The sequence below is a fragment of the Podarcis raffonei genome, chromosome 13, assembly GCF_027172205.1.
Source record: "Podarcis raffonei isolate rPodRaf1 chromosome 13, rPodRaf1.pri, whole genome shotgun sequence".
Taxonomy (NCBI): Eukaryota; Metazoa; Chordata; class Lepidosauria; order Squamata; family Lacertidae; genus Podarcis; species Podarcis raffonei.
Genome location: NC_070614.1, coordinates 48,361,385 through 48,378,810, shown reverse-complemented (window position 1 = coordinate 48,378,810; position 17,426 = coordinate 48,361,385). Strand labels below are relative to the sequence as shown.

The 17,426-nt window shown below is 42.1% G+C and overlaps 1 protein-coding gene across 1 annotated transcript; it reads left to right on the top strand.

Moving 5' to 3' along the window:
* The first annotated feature begins 11,050 nt into the window (after positions 1 to 11,050).
* On the top strand, positions 11,051 to 16,677 carry LOC128399209 (vomeronasal type-2 receptor 26-like). Its single transcript, XM_053360457.1, has 5 exons — positions 11,051 to 11,341; positions 12,216 to 13,070; positions 14,267 to 14,488; positions 15,455 to 15,581; positions 15,776 to 16,677. The coding sequence occupies exons 1-5, from the start codon at positions 11,051 to 11,053 to the stop codon at positions 16,675 to 16,677; spliced, it is 2,397 nt and encodes a 798-aa protein (XP_053216432.1).
* The last annotated feature ends 749 nt before the right edge of the window (positions 16,678 to 17,426 follow it).

The following is a 17,426-nucleotide window of genomic DNA, read 5'->3' as shown; positions in this document are numbered from 1 at the left end:
AAACCAAAGCAGCACATGGAAATGCCATTTACCTTCCTGCCGGAGCGGTACCTATTTATCTACTTGCACTTGACATGCTTTTGAACTGCTAGGTGGGCAGGAGCTGGGACCGAACAACAGGAGCTCACCCCGTCACGGGGATTCGAACTGCTGACCTTCTGATCAGTAAGCCCTAGACTCTGTGGTTTATACCACAGTGCAACCCGTATCCCTTGAAATGCTCTAACATGCTTATGTTAGAGCATTTTCTGAGAAATGGTGCCAATAGGCAGGGCTTTTCTTTTCTTTTCAGCTGCATCTCGCTGGAAATCAGTTCTGACACCTCTCAGGTGGGTGCCATTGCCATTATGAGAGAACAAGGAAGGCATTCATGGTGAGTTCAGGTACCTCTGTTTCTGGAAAATAGCACTGCCAGTGAGCATTCGGGGGGGGGGGATCAGTGGCTCAACAACAGTTCCCAGAACTATCCAGAACTATCCAGGGAAAGTAAAGCAAGGCTTTTAGCCTGGTGGCAGTAGTAATACAGCTGTTATAAAAATCAGACAGGCATCCACAGTTCTGAAACCAAGATGATCTAAGAACTATCCCTTGCTTTAAGAGTGGTTTTGGAACAATCTCAATTGTGATCTTCTGGAGAACACCACACATCTCATATTTCCCACTATACCCAGCTTGATCTTTCCAATGTTATTTTCCCTCCAATATAACTAAAAAATTTAAGTGTGTCAGCACTAACAGTTCTCTGCTATGTACCGTATTTTTCGCACCATAGGGCGCACCGGGCCATAGGGCGCACCCAGTTTTTAGGGGGGGAAATCAAGGAAAAAAATTTTTCCCCCCCAGCCCCAAAGAGCAGCATACAGGCTGCGCACAACCTCTCCCTGCCGGAGGGGTTGCGCGCAGCTATGGAGCAAGCCAAAGCAGCAAGCGGGATGGATCCCACTCGCTGTTTTGGCTTCCCCTTTAGCCCTGTGCAGCCTCTCCTTGCCGGGAGAGGCTGCGTGGGGCTAAAGACTCCATAGCCCCGTGCAGCCTCTCCTTGCCGGAGACGCTGTGCAGGGCTTTCCTGGCTTTACTGGGAGGTGGGGGGATTCACCCACCTCCCGCAAAACCGGCAGAAGCCGCGCAACTCCTTTAAAGAGATCGCGGCTTCTCCTGGCTTTTCTGGGAGGTGGGAGAAGGGACTGATGCGGCCAGTCAGTCCCTTCTCCCTCCTGTGGAAAAGCCCGCAAGAGCGCACGGAGCTTGTGTGCAGCTCTTGGGGGCTTTTCCCGCCTGCCTCCCCCCTGCATTTGCTCCATAGGACGCACACACATTTTCCCTTGCTTTTTAGGAGGGGAAAAGTGTGTCCTATGGTGCGAAAAATACGGTATATCTAATTAGAATTAAGACCAACTGAATTAAACAGAATTTACTCCTAGGTACGTGAGAACAGGCTTTCTGCATTTTGGGGACCCGGCACATGAAATTGTCAGGACCTCTCCACTTGCTGGGAAATAGTCCCTCAAAATCAGTTTCCCCTTTTTGTACACTGCCCCCATTTGCCATGTCTCACTGTGTCTCTTCGAGCACAATAATAGAAAGCTGAGTCTGCAGCTGTCAATGAGTTCAGCTGGAGGGAGAACTCATTCTTGGAGGTTTCTGAAGAAATGGTTGCACGGCTTTGAAAGGAAGGGTCATATCGCTTGCTCCCACCAGGGGGGTAAACCCATGCAATCCATTCTAGACCTTTCCCAGGATGCTGCCGAATCCAATGCCAGTCATAGCCAGATGTAGCAATGGAGAAACCTGTTACTTTACAGACCAGGTTGAGATTCTCTCCTGGTCTCACTGTGCCTGGTCCAGATGATGCAAGCTGGATGTCCGAGAAGGCCCCTTGAAAACATAGAACATTACAATCAATGCAGCATTCCATGTAACCATTCTAATAACTAAACTCCAATTTCTGGATATTCCATTAAACATGTTCTTACATCTTGGGACGTCCACTAAGAAAAACAAGAATGGGATCAAAAATTTCATCACGTTAGTGAAGAGATGCCCCGGCTAAACAGGAAACAGGAGCCTTTAGACCAGGGAGAAACTGAGCATCCTTCATCTGAGAGGTTTCCTTTTGAAGAGAGCCTCCTGGGAGTATTTGCATGAGTTCTCCTCCCTCATGGAAAATGTGGAATATAAAGAGTCTGTTATGGTGGGATGATCTATCAAATCTGGTTTCTTTAAGTGTGTCTTTTTTTTATACACGTTTTTTCTCCGCATTTCCACATCTGTTTACAAAGGGCCATTTTTTCCCTGAATACATGCACACTTGTATCCAATTGTACATGATACACACATTTTTCCCCAAAATAATATTCCCCAACATATTGCATTTTTAATGTTGCTTTCACTAAAATATGCACAGTGCTTTTTTCTGGGGGGGCGCAGGGGGACGCATACCCCTAAACATTTTGTGAATCTAAGTTTGGCCTCATTGAGGGGCAGTATTTCAATATGAGTAGGAAACTGAGAGTACCCCTAAACATTTTTTATTTTATTTTTTTAGAAAAAAAGCACTGGATATGAATTTTTGTGCACACTTTACCCCAGTGTATGCATGTATGTACATATTACTTGGCTGAAGAACTTTAAGTGCATATTTTTAATGATGTTCTCATATTATTTCAGAAAGTGCAGATTATGTAGGTTCTCTCTTAAATACAAATTGAATCCGATATTCCCCTGATCCCTCCTTGCCCCAGTGATTCACAGGACCAATCTCACATGTTTTTTTTTGTATGTTTATAAAATTATGTATACCTCAATTTAAAAAAAATAACAAACCTGTTCATAACAAATACAATAAAAAACCAAATAAAACTTGAAACAGTTCAGCAGCTCTAACAGAAAAAATATCCCAACCTGTTTCCATATTCCTAGAGTGAAAGGAAAGTTTTCAGCAAACATTTGAAAATTAGTATAAAGCGTATCTGCTGAATTTGTACCGGAAAACCATTCCACATTCAATCTAAGGCAGCTGAATCAATCTGGAGAGCTGCAATGCACAAAGGGGGCTTTTTTGTCAGGCTTCAGATTCACTTCCTCTCACTGTGTCTACTTTCAGACAGTAATACACAGCTGCATCCTCAGGTTTCAGGCTGTTCATTTGCAGATATACCATGTTTGAAGGGTCATTCTTGGAGACCCTTGGTTATAAATTGGTGGAGGAGGGGTTAAGATAGGCTGGGCCTGCCCCCCCATGGTTGCTGCGGAAAGGGAATTCCGTTAAAGGAATCCTGGGGCTTGCCATCTTTTCGTCCAATCCTTGGAATGGGACTAGGGCTGGCAAGCCTTCAGGGAGCATGCAGATGAGAATTGAGGGTCTGTGACTCAGCTCCATTTCTCCCCGACTTGCTTTCCCCCGCACTGTCTTTCGGTGGTGCCCGGAAGTCAGTTCTGTCCCCAGGCGGGGGAACAGATAGTCTTAACCAATGCCTAAACAACCACTCACGGTTTTGTATTTAAATAAAGTTGTGGCCAAAATTATGCCAAAAACCTTAAACAAAAATTAAGTGTGCGTTGTGAGTTATTTGGGGGGTGGCTTGGGGACCTCGACACGCAAATAGTTAATGTATGCATGTACAGCCGTACCTTGAATCCCGAACGCCTTGGTACTTGGACATTTCGGCTCCCGAACACCGCAAACCAGGAAGTGAGTTTTCTGGTTTGCAAACATTCTTTGGATTGGAAACGTCTGACAGGGCTTCCACGGCTTTCGATTGGCTGCAGCAGCTTCCTGCAGCCAATTAGAAGCCATGCTTTGGTTTCTGTTTGACTTCCAAGGTATGACTGTAACAGAACCAATCAGCCTTTTTCACCTGTTGCCTTCTAGTGGATGTTAAGCTCCAGTTCTCATCAGACACTATGGCCACTCACACAGGGAAGGCACCTGTTTATGAGCCTTCATACTGGATAGTGCTACACATGTTTTCGTGGAAGGACACTACCCTCTTGTGAAGCTCAGGGGGACATCCCATCTTGTTGAGCAGTGTGAGGAATCCTTTGCAGCTGAGAAAGTCAAAGGCCTTTGTCAGGTCTATGAAGGGAATGTACAAAGTGGTGGAATCTACACACATATTAAAAACACTGTGAAAATGCTTTTTTTAAAAAAACCATTTTGAAAAATACGTTGAATTTGTCATGTCTCACTGTCACCCCCTAGTGTCACATTTGTATATTGCACTTTACAACACAGTTAAAATCTTTAATTTGCAGCTATATAGCTGAGTCCAGGGTGTCTATGCACTTTGCATTTCTCCTGCAGCTAGCGCTGTGAGAAAATCGTGTTGACTGTTAACTTAGGATTAATATCCACTGAATTAAACAGAACTTACTCTTAGGTAGGTAAACAAAGGCCTTCTGCTTTGAGGGCCCTACTCACTGGGTTTTTGTTTAATTTTATGGTCATTAACTAGTATCAGAAATAGGCATTCAGAATCAGTTTCCTCTTTTCAGTTTCCCATTCAAAGTGTTGATGCTGACCTTTAAAGCCCTAAACGGCCTCGGCCCAGGATACCTGAAGGAGCTTCTCCATCCCCATCGTTTAACCTGGACACTGAGGTCCAGCGCCGAGGGCCTTCTGGCAGTTCCCTCCCTACGAGAAGTGAGGTTACAGAGAACCAGGCAGAGGGCCTTCTCAGTGGTGGCACCTGCCCTGTGGAACACCCTCCCATCAGATGTCAAGGAAATAAATAACTTTCTGACTTTTAGAAGACATCTGAAGGCAACCTTGTATTGGGAAATTTTTAATGTCTAATGTTTTACCAGTTTTTATGCGCTGTAACCTGCCCAGGGTGCCTGGGAAAACCCAGCCAGATGGGCGGGAGATAATCAATGAAATAATGATGGGGTGGTGGTGATGATGATGATGATGATACATTGCCCCTATTGACCTTTTTTCACTGTGTCTCTTCAAGCACAATAATACAAAGCTGAGTTTGTCAGCTTCTCATTTACCCCTCCATCACCTCTCCTGGTTTTCTTAATATACACATATTTGTTAATTTGGAATATACGTAAATATGTTTGTTGGCTTAATTTTATCTAACACACATAAATGTATTACTTCACTGATTTTATTTTTTAAAAGAGCATAAAAGAGCCACTCACATCTCTTTATGCATACTCTGTATACATCATTTGAAAGGCGGTAAATACTTGCTTTCAATACGATTTTTTTAAGAATCAGGGAAGAATCATGGGCACTGAACAAGAAGTTTTAAATGTTTTAATTCATTGGAAGCTGCCCAGAGTGGCTGTGGCAACCGAGTCAGATGGATGGCATATAAAGAAATAAGTTGTAGTTGTAGTTGTAGTTGCTGTTGTAGTAAATTTTTCTGGTAATCTAATTTAAAATAAAACATAGCACATCAATTATGGAAGAAGCTATCATGGGAGTTTCTCTCTAGGAATTGTGGGTATTCAGAAGAGATTGCTGCCCTGCACCCCTTGAGCTTGCCCCCTGCCCTCAGGAATGGTGGCAGATGCTGTCCTTTTTCCTGATTTGACTGCCAGTCTTGTTGATTTCTGGACGTGGAATGAATATTACTTGAATTCAGAGATACAAATGCATGACAGTTATAAAGCCCAGCTTGGCCCTTAGAAAGTTTAATAAGACTGAAACATTTTGTGGGAAAGTCTATTGAGGATGAATATTTCTTAGATCAGGTTTCAACCAAAAGCTGAAGGGGAACAATCAGCATCACAACTGAAAGCAAAAAACAGCACTTGACTTACCGCCTTACTTCCCAGCTAGGCAATGCAGTCATTATTACACCTCTGCTGCCCTCTTCTGAAAGACAAGGGAAGAACAGAAGATCAAACGCATCCATTCTTAATGAAATCAGCCCTGAGTGCTCACTGGAAGGACAGATCGTGAAGCTGAGGCTCCAGTACTTTGGCCACCTCATGAGAAGAGAAGACTCCCTGGAGAAGACACTGATGCTGGGAAAGATGGAGGGCACAAGGAGAAGGGGGCGACAGAGGACGAGATGGTTGGATAGTGTTTTCGAGGTTACCAGCCTGAGTTTGACCAAACTGCGGGAGGCAGTGGAGGACAGAGGTGCCTGGCGTGCTCTGGTCCATGGGGTCACGAAGAGTCAGACACGACTAAACGACTAAACAACAACAACTTCTATGTCAGTCTCAGCCATCACAATTCGCACCACACAAAGCCTTGCACTCTAGCCCAAGGGGCTTACCTTGACTGACAAAAAGCTAGTTTATTTAATGAATTGTTTTATTTAACATAATTTATATACCCCTTGATCGCAATACAACTTTTAGGCAGTTTACAAATAAAATAAAAACATTATGATTATCATTAAAAGATTATTAAAAGCAAGTATCTGAAAAATATTCAAAAATACCCCGCCCATCTGGCTGGGTTTCCCCAGCCACCCCATATTTCTATCTCAACTTCTACATGTCTGGATTAGCTTGTGTAAACAAAAATGTTTTAAGCAGGTTCCAAAAACTGTGTGGCTATTTATTTTATGCCTACTCATTTTTTTACACATTACCTAGAAGCATGCACATAATGGGTCAGTTTTCTTCTACTTCTTTCTCTGTGTGCTTCTATAGTAGCACATGGGAGCAAGGGGATCATTCCTGAGACAGAAAAGAGGTACAGGCTCAGCATCAGACAATGAGTCACAACAGCATTTATGACCAGGCAGTTCCACTTATGGAGTCCAAGACCAGGGAAGGAAACAGTGTGTCTCAGTGGGTTGCTATGCCCACATGCCAAGCTCTTAAAGATGGAACAAGACAGGACTCTCATATCTTGAGAAATTTTTGAGTGTACAGACTTTTATTGCATCGAGTGGATGTGTCTGTTTTCAGTGATGGGAACACCACTAGGTCCTGGATAACCAGGTGGGAGCCTCCCCTTCAGACTCCCCCTAGTGGTTGGCTGGTGTCCTTTCCAGACTCCATTGCTGTACTCCTCTCCCTGGGAGGGAAGAGGGGAAGTGGCAAGCCTGCTTTAACATTCAGAGCAGCCTTATCCTGTGAGAGCACCCACTCAGGGGCATCTTGCCCATAGAGGCAAGTGGCGCCGGGCGCCAGGAATCCAAGTTCTGGAGGGCACTAGGGAAGAGACGGAGGCTAGACGCGGTGCCTCCCGGCATCAGTTCACCGCCCTTGCCTGCCTCACTGAAGCAGCACTGCGCCCGGAGCCTCCGCCTCTTCCCCGCCGGAGGACCCACCCTCCAGCCACTTTACACCTCCTCCAGCCCCGCAAAGCTGCTGACAGCACCATAGAAAGGTCAGCAACTCTGGGAAATGGGGGGGGCGGGGGCGCCGAAGGGATCTTTGCACCATGGCACCAGATATATTTAAGACGGCCCTGCATCCACTTCCTCCAGCCTCTCTTCCCCTGACTCAGCTCCCCCATGTCATTATTCTGTTCAGTTTCCTCACTGATCTCTGCCTGCCACTCCATGTTCAATCCATTGGGGGCTGTAGCTCAGTGGAAGAGCATCTGCTTTGCATGCAGAATGTCCCAGTTTCAATCTATGGAGTCTTCAAGTGGGGCTGGCAATATCCCCTGTCTGAAACTCTGGAGAGTTGCCAAATATCAGTGTAGAAAATGCTGAGCTAGATGGGCCACTGGTCTGGCTTGCCCCAAGGCCACTTCCTGTGTTCCTAAAATCCCTTGTAGTTTTGTAGACAGTATTCATAAGCAGTATACTACATTCCCTGCATATATAGGCAGGAGGGATTCGCACATATAAAACATCCAGTAATAAGGAACAACGAACCTCACTTAATCGGTATCTGAATATCAAGGAGACCTGAGCAAAGGCTCTCTGGGTGATTCCCTGTAAAGAATGCCTTTAACTGAATTCAGGTAGGTAGCCGTGTTGGTCTGACGCAGTAGAAATATATATATATATATTTTAAAAAATGTCCAGTAGCACCTTAGAGACCAACTAAGTTTGTTCTGGGTATAAGCTTTCATGTGCATGCACACTTCTTCAGATACAACCAAGAACAAACTTAGTTGGTCTCTGAGGTGCTACTGGACATTTATTTTTATTTTTTATCTATATTTCACCTTTAACTGAAGTATCCTATCTTATAATGGCCTTGAGGGGACAAGGAGGAAGAGGAGGAGGAGGCCAATTGGGTTATTGCTAGTTCTAGTCCAAAGTTGGCTTTATCCAAAGGCCAGTCTCACCCACTGGAGTTGATGTGGACAGAGGCACAGCAAGTCTTTATGGCACTCACAAGCACACTAAAGTGGGTGGGTGGGGATGCACCAGCCCAGCCCTCACTGCTGACATGATGCCAGTTCTGATCCAGCTCAGGGAAGGAGAAGGATGTAACAGTCATGCACCCTTCAATCTCAGCCTCCCAACATGAGGGTGAGTCTGGGATTGAAGGATGCATGTCTGTTGCACCCTCCTCATGCCACCCTGCGGGCTGGAAGGGCGACATGAGGAGGACACCGCAGGGCAGCCATGCACCCCCAGAAAAATGCACACAGGGCCATCACCCCGGCAGCCCACTGACCCTACGCCCCTAGATGTGGGTTCAGTGTGGTCACCTTGAACCTCCCTTGATAGTTGTCTGACTATGGAGCAGAGGAGAGGGAGAAAAACATGTTTACTACCAGTGTAGGCACTTGGGGACAAAACTTTGCAAGGGTTATTATCTTCCATGCAATTATTTGAAATAATTGATTCTCAATGACGGGGGAGGGGGAGGGGGACAGTGTTCCAGAAAGTAGTAGGAAAACAATCCATCGACAAGTCTTAAAGTGGTTATAAACCTTCCCTTTATGCCATTCAGAGCTTGAGTTAGGGATCAGAGGTAGGCAGGGCTCTGTCAGTTTGAACTCTGTCAGTTTCTCCCTCACACATTTCTTTCGTTGCCAATGTTAATGACAATATGTTTCTCTTTCTGAAGAATATTGGTAGAATCCGCTGGTGTTTAATGCCAGTGATGAAACTGTAGGTGGACATGTGAGAATCTAATCAAGAGATAAATTTAGCCACCAGGATGGTGGTATTAGTGATGCTGCTGTTTCTGGTTTCAAAAGTAGCCACCATGAATTGTCTTGCAAGTTCTCCCCTCCCTGTTCCTCATGAGAGGTACCAGTCTGGTGCTCTCCTCATTGGTGGAATTGTTTCTCAGATAATATACTTTTTCCCAAAGGTTTCCTTCAAGGAACACCCTTCTAAGGAGTTGGACTTTAACATTCCAGTGTAAATAATTCTTTTCTTTTCTGTTTTCCTTCTGGTGTCGTGTGAGCTTGAAAACTTCTGTCGCAAGGGACTTAAGAAGGAGGCCTCAAAGACTGCATGTGTGGCTTGCATCCACATCACACCTTGTTCATGGTCATAGATGGTGTGCAAGTATAAATTCCTTATAGTAAACCTGGATTTCCTCCTTCCATAAGGCTTGCTCATATGTTACATTGAACACAGGTACAAGCTGTATCTACACATATACAAATGTTTGTGTGAAAGAGAACATTGAATCATACAATTGTAGAGTTGGGATATGTCTCAAAAGTCATCTCGTCTAGTCCCCCGCAATGCTGGAACATCCTCTTGTACAATATAAATTCTTGTTGAATTGTGCAGCTCAACTATTGTGTACACAGGTACACCTACTGCACACACATTAAACATTACATGTGATTAACTGTATAAGTGTACAGCTCAAATATTTCTGTACGCAGGTACACAGATTGCACACCTGTTGAATGTAATGTGTGAACACCACTATAGTAAAAGAAATAAATGTCAGTTGTAGAAGATTGAAAGCAGTTTTTTCTTTAGTATACATTGATTTGCATATTGTCAGACGTAACTTCTAATAATTTGTTTCTTAAAGCTTCTGAGATATTAAGGGCAACATCCCCCCCACACCAAAACACACATGTACACACTGAAATGGCATAGCTGCAGGAGACTACAAAATATGCCAACATGAGGGCATTGGTGAAAATTCCTATTTGAAAACCGATGAGCAAGCAAACTGCAATGTGATTTATAAAAGGAGCAAATTTAAAAGGATGTTTAAGTTAAAAGCACTGGTAATGGGGGCTTGCTACAATGGAAGGAGGAAAATGTATTCAGATGACCATTTCCAAATGAAAAAAGGGTGATATGGCATGATTTTTAGTTATTTTGCAGAACATTGGTGACTTGCAAGATGTTAATGACTATGAGGGCACATTATGGAACAAAGCACATACATTTTTAGGGTTTCAAAACACCACGCTCATACTAGTGATGGGTTGTTGCTCAGTGGCAGAACACATTTGTGTGTTGACAATGGTATAATCAATTATGAATATAGGAAGCTGCCTTCTATTGGTTCACCCAAGTTGGAAACAGCTCTCCCGGGTTTTAGGCAGGAGATTCTTCTAGCCTTCGGACTTTCTTCCAGTGCTTTTTTCCCTAAAAAATATGTTTAGGGGTACTCTCATTTTGACTCAAGGAAATTACCATTTTATAGTTCAAATCAGGAAAAATAAATACAGTAAATGGACAAAAGTACAAAGATTCACAAAATGTTTAGAGGTAAGCATAGCCCTGCGTCCCCCCAGAAAAAAGCACTGTTTTCTTTATAGAAAGCTGATGCTTTACCATTGAGCTACAGATCGCTCAGCATTTTACATTATGTGCTATATTTACAGTACTTTCACTGATTTCCACATTCTGCCTTTTACCAGTTATGCTTCACTAATTCAGGCAAATTTCCCAATGTTGTCTCTTCTTATATGGCCCTTTTATTTGTCCTCTGTCCTTTTTGCAGCTTCATCCTATAGCTCTCAGCACTCATTTCTTTTTTTTTTTTAATCCTTCCGAAAGTGATGGCAGAAATTACATTTCAATTGGAGCATTTCAGTTGCTCAGAGCTCAGAGCTGTTGGATTGTAAAAAATTGTCTGTGAAAATGTGTGTGTGTGTGTATCTATCTATCAATCTATCTATCTATCTATCTATCTATCTATCTATCTATCTATCTATCATCTATCTATCTATCTTTTCAGTATGGTGACAAAGTTCTACCAGCATGTCTTAGCATTGGCTTTTTCCGTAAATGAGATCAACGAGAATCCCAGGATCTTGCCCAATGTCACACTTGGGCTCCATGTCTGTGACAGCTACTTCAATGAGAGGATGGCCTACCGCACAACTCTGGATGTGCTGTTCAAATTGCATAGATTTGTCCCTAACTATGAATGTGGGAGCCAGAAAAGCCTCATATCCATCATTGGGGGACTTGGCCCTGATATTTCCTTCCACATGGCAGACATCTTAAGTCTCTACAAGATTCCGCAGGTAAGATCTACCCCTTTAAGACAAGTCTGGTGGAAAGACAGCTTGTTGCTGTAGCATATTGTTTTAGAATCTGCAACTGCAAACTGGTTGTATACCATTTTTCTCCGCATGGGGATCACAAAATTAGCTTCAGAAAGTGAGTGAATTGATTTCGGATCTGGAAAAGAAAAGTCTTGGAGAAAGTGGCGATACTGAAGCCAAATAAGAATTACTCTCAAAAGTTGGTGGGAAAATAATAATAATAATAGGGATACCTAATAGAGTTCTTTATCATAATTAACTTAAATAAAAGTGTGCCATATATCTGCATTCTAAAAAGAAGGGCCATTGATTTTCAACAGGGTTAATTTTAATTTTAAAAGATTATCAAAAATAAGTGTTTTGTGTATAAAGATGGGATTTTTAAGTTTAAATAGGTTAATTAAATTGATGGAGGAATTTAGGGAAAGTATGTTAAGAATAAGTTTTGAAATATAAAGATAGAGGTTTAGAAGTTAAAATTTGTTTAAGATAATTGAATTAGAGGAAATAAGGTAAAGTGGGGGGGATAAAAATTGCTGAGCTAAAAATTGGAATTGGAGTACAAGAAGGGTAGGTGTGGGGAAGTCAAGGAAATTGGGTATGGAATATAATTATGGTAAACTTTTTAAATTGCTGTTTTTCTTTTTCTTTTCTCTTTTCTTTTTTTTCTTTTTCTCTTTTCTGTTTTCCTTTGTATTCTTTTTTGAAAATTTTAATAAACATAATTAAAAAAAAAAAATTTTAACCAAAGGTAGAAGTCTACATCATAAGTGCCTTTTATATGCATAAAAAAGGAACATGTGTATATAATACTTTAGAGTCATTTCTGAGATACTGGTGTGTTTCATTATAGCTCACATATGGCTCATTTCCTCCAGAGGAAAATGTCTCCTCTTTTTACCGCATGGTCCCAAACGAAGCCCATCAATATATGGGGGTTATCCGACTGCTTCAGCATTTTGGATGGACCTGGGTTGGGCTCTTTGCTGTGGATGATGAGAGTGGAGACCATTTCTTGCAGGCCCTAGAGGCATTGTTTTCTGAAAATGGAATCTGCTCAGCCTTCACACAGAGAATCCCAAGCCAAGCTCGGTTGATTAATATCACTGACATGATTGATACAGCCACAAATATATATCAGCCTTTCACGGATCACAGAATCAGCACTTATGTTTTCTATGGAGAAACTCTCACTGTTATGTGGCTGACTACTATGATGTTTCTAACTGATCCTGAATATCAGGAAAACACATCTTCTGGAAAGATATGGATCGTGACAGCCCAGATTGATTTTACAGTTATAGCCCTTATCACGGGTTGGGATCCTGAATTTTTCCAAGGCACCGTTTCTTTTGAGGTTCACTCAAATGAACCATCAGGGTTCCAGGCATATCTTCATAATATAAAACTTTACTGGGAAGAAGGAGATTCTTTCCTCAATGATTTCTGGGAGCAAGCATTCCACTGCTCATTCCCGAATCACAATGTGCCATTAGAAGTTGATAAAGAGGTTTGTACCAGGGATGAGAGGCTACATAACCTTTTTGGGTCTGTTTTTGAAACTCGCATGACTGGTCACAGCTACAGCATCTTCAATGCTGTCCACACGGTGGCACAAGCTTTGCACACCATGCACTCATCAAGATCCAACCACGACCCACTAGCAGGTGGTAAAAAACCTGAATGGAAAAACCTTCAGCCCTGGCAGGTAATGTTTCCACAACAAAACGGATTTATTGCCATGAATGCATTTTTATAAAGTGAAATAGCACCCAAATACAGTGGTACCTTGAGTTACAAACACCTCGGGTTACAAACGCTTCAGGTTACAAACTCCGCTAACCTGGAAGAGTTACCTTGAGTTGAGAACTTTGCCCCAGGATGAGAACGGAAATTGTGTGCCAGCAGCGCATTAGCAGGAGGCCCCATTAGCGAAAGGACGCCTCTAGTTACGAACAGTTTCAGGTTAAGAACGGACCTCTGGAACGAATTTCATACCACTGTATAACAATGGAATTGCACTTGACATACTATTCATTAACAAGAGCAACAACTATTGTTACGTTTAGGGGGGATTCTGACTTAGAGGTGTTCAATGAACCCACATATGGCAGCTTCACCCCATTGGTTCCTCAGCTGAGCACATACTCCAGATGTCTGAACCTGTGGCTTATTTTGTACTGAGCAGGATTATGATCACTCATTAACAGGAGCTGAAGTGTGGGGAGAAGGAGAATGATGCGTGAGCAGGAGGAGCTAATCGCTCTCGGCATAATATTGAGGGAAATTGCCCCTCTGAACCTGCATTTAGCCTCATAGCAGCTTGGGTGTGTGTGATTTTAACCAGAATCGCTGAAGAAAAATGCTAGCCACCTAAAGCCCTCTTCACTGCTGTGGCCTGGGACACATTCACACCACACTTTTAAAGCAGTATTACATCACTTTAACAGTAAGAGATTCTTCAACAGAATCCTGGGAATGACTCCCTGAGGAAGTTGTGGATTCTCCTTCCTTGGAGGTTTTTAAGGAGAGGTTGGATCGCCACCTTTCATGGATGCGTTAGTTGAGATCTGTGCATTACAGGGGCTTGGTCTAGATGACCCTTGGGTTCATTCCAACAACTCTACGATTCATCTAGCTTTTTCACTTGTAGATTGAAAGAACAATTTGCTTGCATTTTTTAAAAAATTACTGTTTGACTGCATTAATTATTGCATCTCCCCCCAAAAAAGCATTTGTAAAAGGAAATTGCAAAAGAAATTGCAAAAGAAACAAAAACAAAATCTGCATCAGCAGGGAAATGTGTTTATGAAGCTCAATGCGACAGTGCTGATCTCTCTCTCTCTCTCTCTCTCTCTCTCTCTCTCTCTCTCTCTTTCTTTCTTTCTTTCCTCATTCCTCAAGCTTCATCAGTTTCTTCAAAGCATCTCCTTTAACAATTCAGCGGGAGAAAGAGTGCACTTCAACAATAAAATGGAAATGGTAACAGGGTTTGACATAATGAAGATGGTCATATTTCCCAACAACTCCTTCACAAAAGTGAAAGTTGGAAGAGTAGATCCCAGTGAAGGGCAGGATATCATCCTGAATGAGGACAGGATTACTTGGCAAAGACGTTTCAATCAGGTATGTGTATATACTGATACTAAAAAATGGGACCTAATGGTCAGAAGTTAGGCTCTGAAATTTGTTTTTTTATTTATTAAGTTCATTTATGTCCTGTCTTTCCTCCAAGGAGTACAAGAATACATTCAATATTGCCTTGTTTCCATTTTTCCTCACAAAAGCCCTCTGAGGTACGTCAGCCCGAGAGATACAAATTGCCCCAAGGCCACACAATGATTTTCTTCGCCAAGTAGGGAATCGAACCCTGATATTTCTGCTCTTGCTCTAACCATTAGACCACTGGTGGTTTTCAGTTAGTGCCATGTATACAGAAACTCCACAATACCTTTCTCTGGGCTGGGATGGGGTGGGGGAATGAAACACTGAATAGCAGAGAGTGGGCTAGTTTCTAAGAAAAAAAGGTATGATGGTGCCTGGATACCTTACTTTATAGCTGAGGTTCTAAAAATGCTAGAAACTTCTCCTCACTGTCTTTTAACTGGAAGTTAGGAATGTGGATTGTGGTCCATATGAATTTTGGTTTATAGGGCCACCATTGCCCCCCCCCCCGGGGATGTCCATGAGAGATGGAATGCCTAATATTTCTACTTTTCACAATAATGGTATAGAACTTAAAGTTACCCATACAAGGAATATGTGGTACATATTTACCAATCCTTGATTAAGAGCCTCCCTCCCTGTGAGGAACTTAATCTGTGGAGCAAAATATACTCCACACACCCTCAATGAACTCCCCCCCCATCCTGTTTTTGTGGGATAAAAAATTCATTTGAGTAAGCCATTGGTTTACTCTGGTGTGCAGATACTCCTCAAACAAGCAATTGGTTATAAAACTAAGATTCAGGGAACCACTGACAAATTGTCTGGACCGTGTTCAACTGATTGTTGAATCTTTTTAGTTTTGCCAATGAACAAAAGTGATCTCTAAATTCTTCCACCCATAATTCTTTTGACCTTTATGCATAGGTGTTGCCCCTTTCTGTATGTAGTGACTCCTGCCATGCTGGTTATCAGAAGAAGAAGAAGGAAGGGGAGAAATTTTGCTGCTATGATTGTGTTCCATGTCCAGAAGGGAAGGTTTCATGGCAACAAGGTAGGTGTTCTAGTGCGTTAATGTTTCCAGAATACACAGAAAATACAATTTATGAAGTAAAAACAATAAAGAAATTTATGACAACTTAAAGACTGACAGATACTCAGCATAACCAGACACTGCTATGTTGAAGATTTCATGAAAACAGGCCTGTATTCACAAATGAATATGTTTCTCACTATTTTGTTTTTCAGACATGGCAGACTGCTACAAATGCCATGACGATCAATATGCAAGCAGGGACCAAGATCAATGTATGTCAAAGACATTAGCTTATCTGTCCTACGAAGATCCTTTAGGGATTAGTTTAGGATTGGTTGCTGTGTCCTTCTCTATTGTTACAGTATTGGTAATTGGAATTTTTATTAAGAACAAAGATACCCCCATAGTCAAAGCCAACAATCGGGACCTTACATACATTCTCCTCTTCTCCCTCCTGTTCTGCTTCCTCTCATCATTGCTATTCCTTGGCCAACCTGGGAAGGTGATCTGCTTTCTCCGTCAATCTGCTTTTGGCATTATCTTCTCAGTGGCTATCTCTTGTGTGTTGGCTAAAACCATAATTGTGGTTCTTGCTTTCATGGCCACCAAGCCGGGGTCCAGAATGAGAATGTGGGTGGGGAAAAGATTGACCAATTCCATTGTTCTCTCCTGCTCCATTATTCAAGCAGGCATTTGTGTGCTGTGGCTGGCAACCTCTCCCCCATTCCCAGATTTGGACATGCAGTCCCTAATTGAAGAAATCATAGCAGAATGCAATGAAGGGTCTGTCACCATGTTTTATCTTGTTCTGGGCTACATGGGAGTTCTGGCCATCATCAGCTTCACTGTGGCTTTCCTGGCAAGAAAGTTGCCAGACAGTTTTAATGAAGCCAAGTTCATCACCTTCAGCATGTTGATGTTCTGCAGTGTTTGGTTGTCATTTGTTCCGACCTACCTGAGTACCAAAGGGAAATATATGGTGGCTGTGGAGATCTTCTCCATCTTGGCCTCCAGTGCTGGCTTGTTGGGTTGTATATTTTTCCCCAAATGCTACATTATTTTGTTGAGACCTGAACTGAATACGAGGGAGCAGTTGATAAGAATAAAAAGTTAAAGAATCTAAGTAAACAATTTATGTATTTCTTGTGCAATATGACAATGAGACGGTGGACCTACTCAAGAAGTCAGATTTAGGTAGCATACATTCCTGACCAATCTATTTCTACTCCTATGTTACAAAGAAACACAACAAATATGACAGATTCATATGGATGGAGGGTTAAAAATATAACGTGCATGTATGATGGCTGATTATTCTTCTGACGTATTTATCTTAATTCTAATTCATAACTTCTTAAATAATGTAGGCCACAATCCTCATGAATAACCAAAATAAGGAACTGTATAGAACCTTGGAGATTCACTCACTAATAAATATTTTCCAAATCTGCTTAATACATAACGTATAAAACCTTGAACAACTTAGGTCTAGGTTGCCTCAAATACTATCTACCCCTATACAGACTTGTAAGGTCACTTAGATTGCTTGGGGAATTTGATTAATGATACTGTACTTTATAGTACATCACAGGGCCTGTATCTCCCATAGATGAAGCAGCAATCAACAATTATTTCAAACATCTTGCAAAGTCTCATCTTTTTGCAAAGTCTCATCTTTCCCTAACCGATAAGATTGGACTATGTTTTATGTGCTTTGAAACTCTTGAATTATTTGCTTCAATTATATGCTTTTAAGTGTCTTGTTTTAATTCTTTTTAATATTGTATACTACTTAGAGATTTTAAAATATTAAGTGGTTTATAAATGCTTTCACATAAATAGCATTAATAAATAAGGAGGGAA

What these genes read in the sequence shown, in the direction of transcription:
- LOC128399209 (XM_053360457.1), top strand. Translation starts at nt 11,051, where the DNA reads ATGGTGACAAAGTTCTACCAGCATGTCTTAGCATTGGCTTTTTCCGTA. An exon ending in GTCTCTACAAGATTCCGCAG is followed by an intron (nt 11,342 to 12,215) that starts GTAAGATCTACC and finishes GTTTCATTATAG; the next exon opens with CTCACATATGGCTCATTTCC. An exon ending in GAAGGTTTCATGGCAACAAG is followed by an intron (nt 15,582 to 15,775) that starts GTAGGTGTTCTA and finishes TTTGTTTTTCAG; the next exon opens with ACATGGCAGACTGCTACAAA.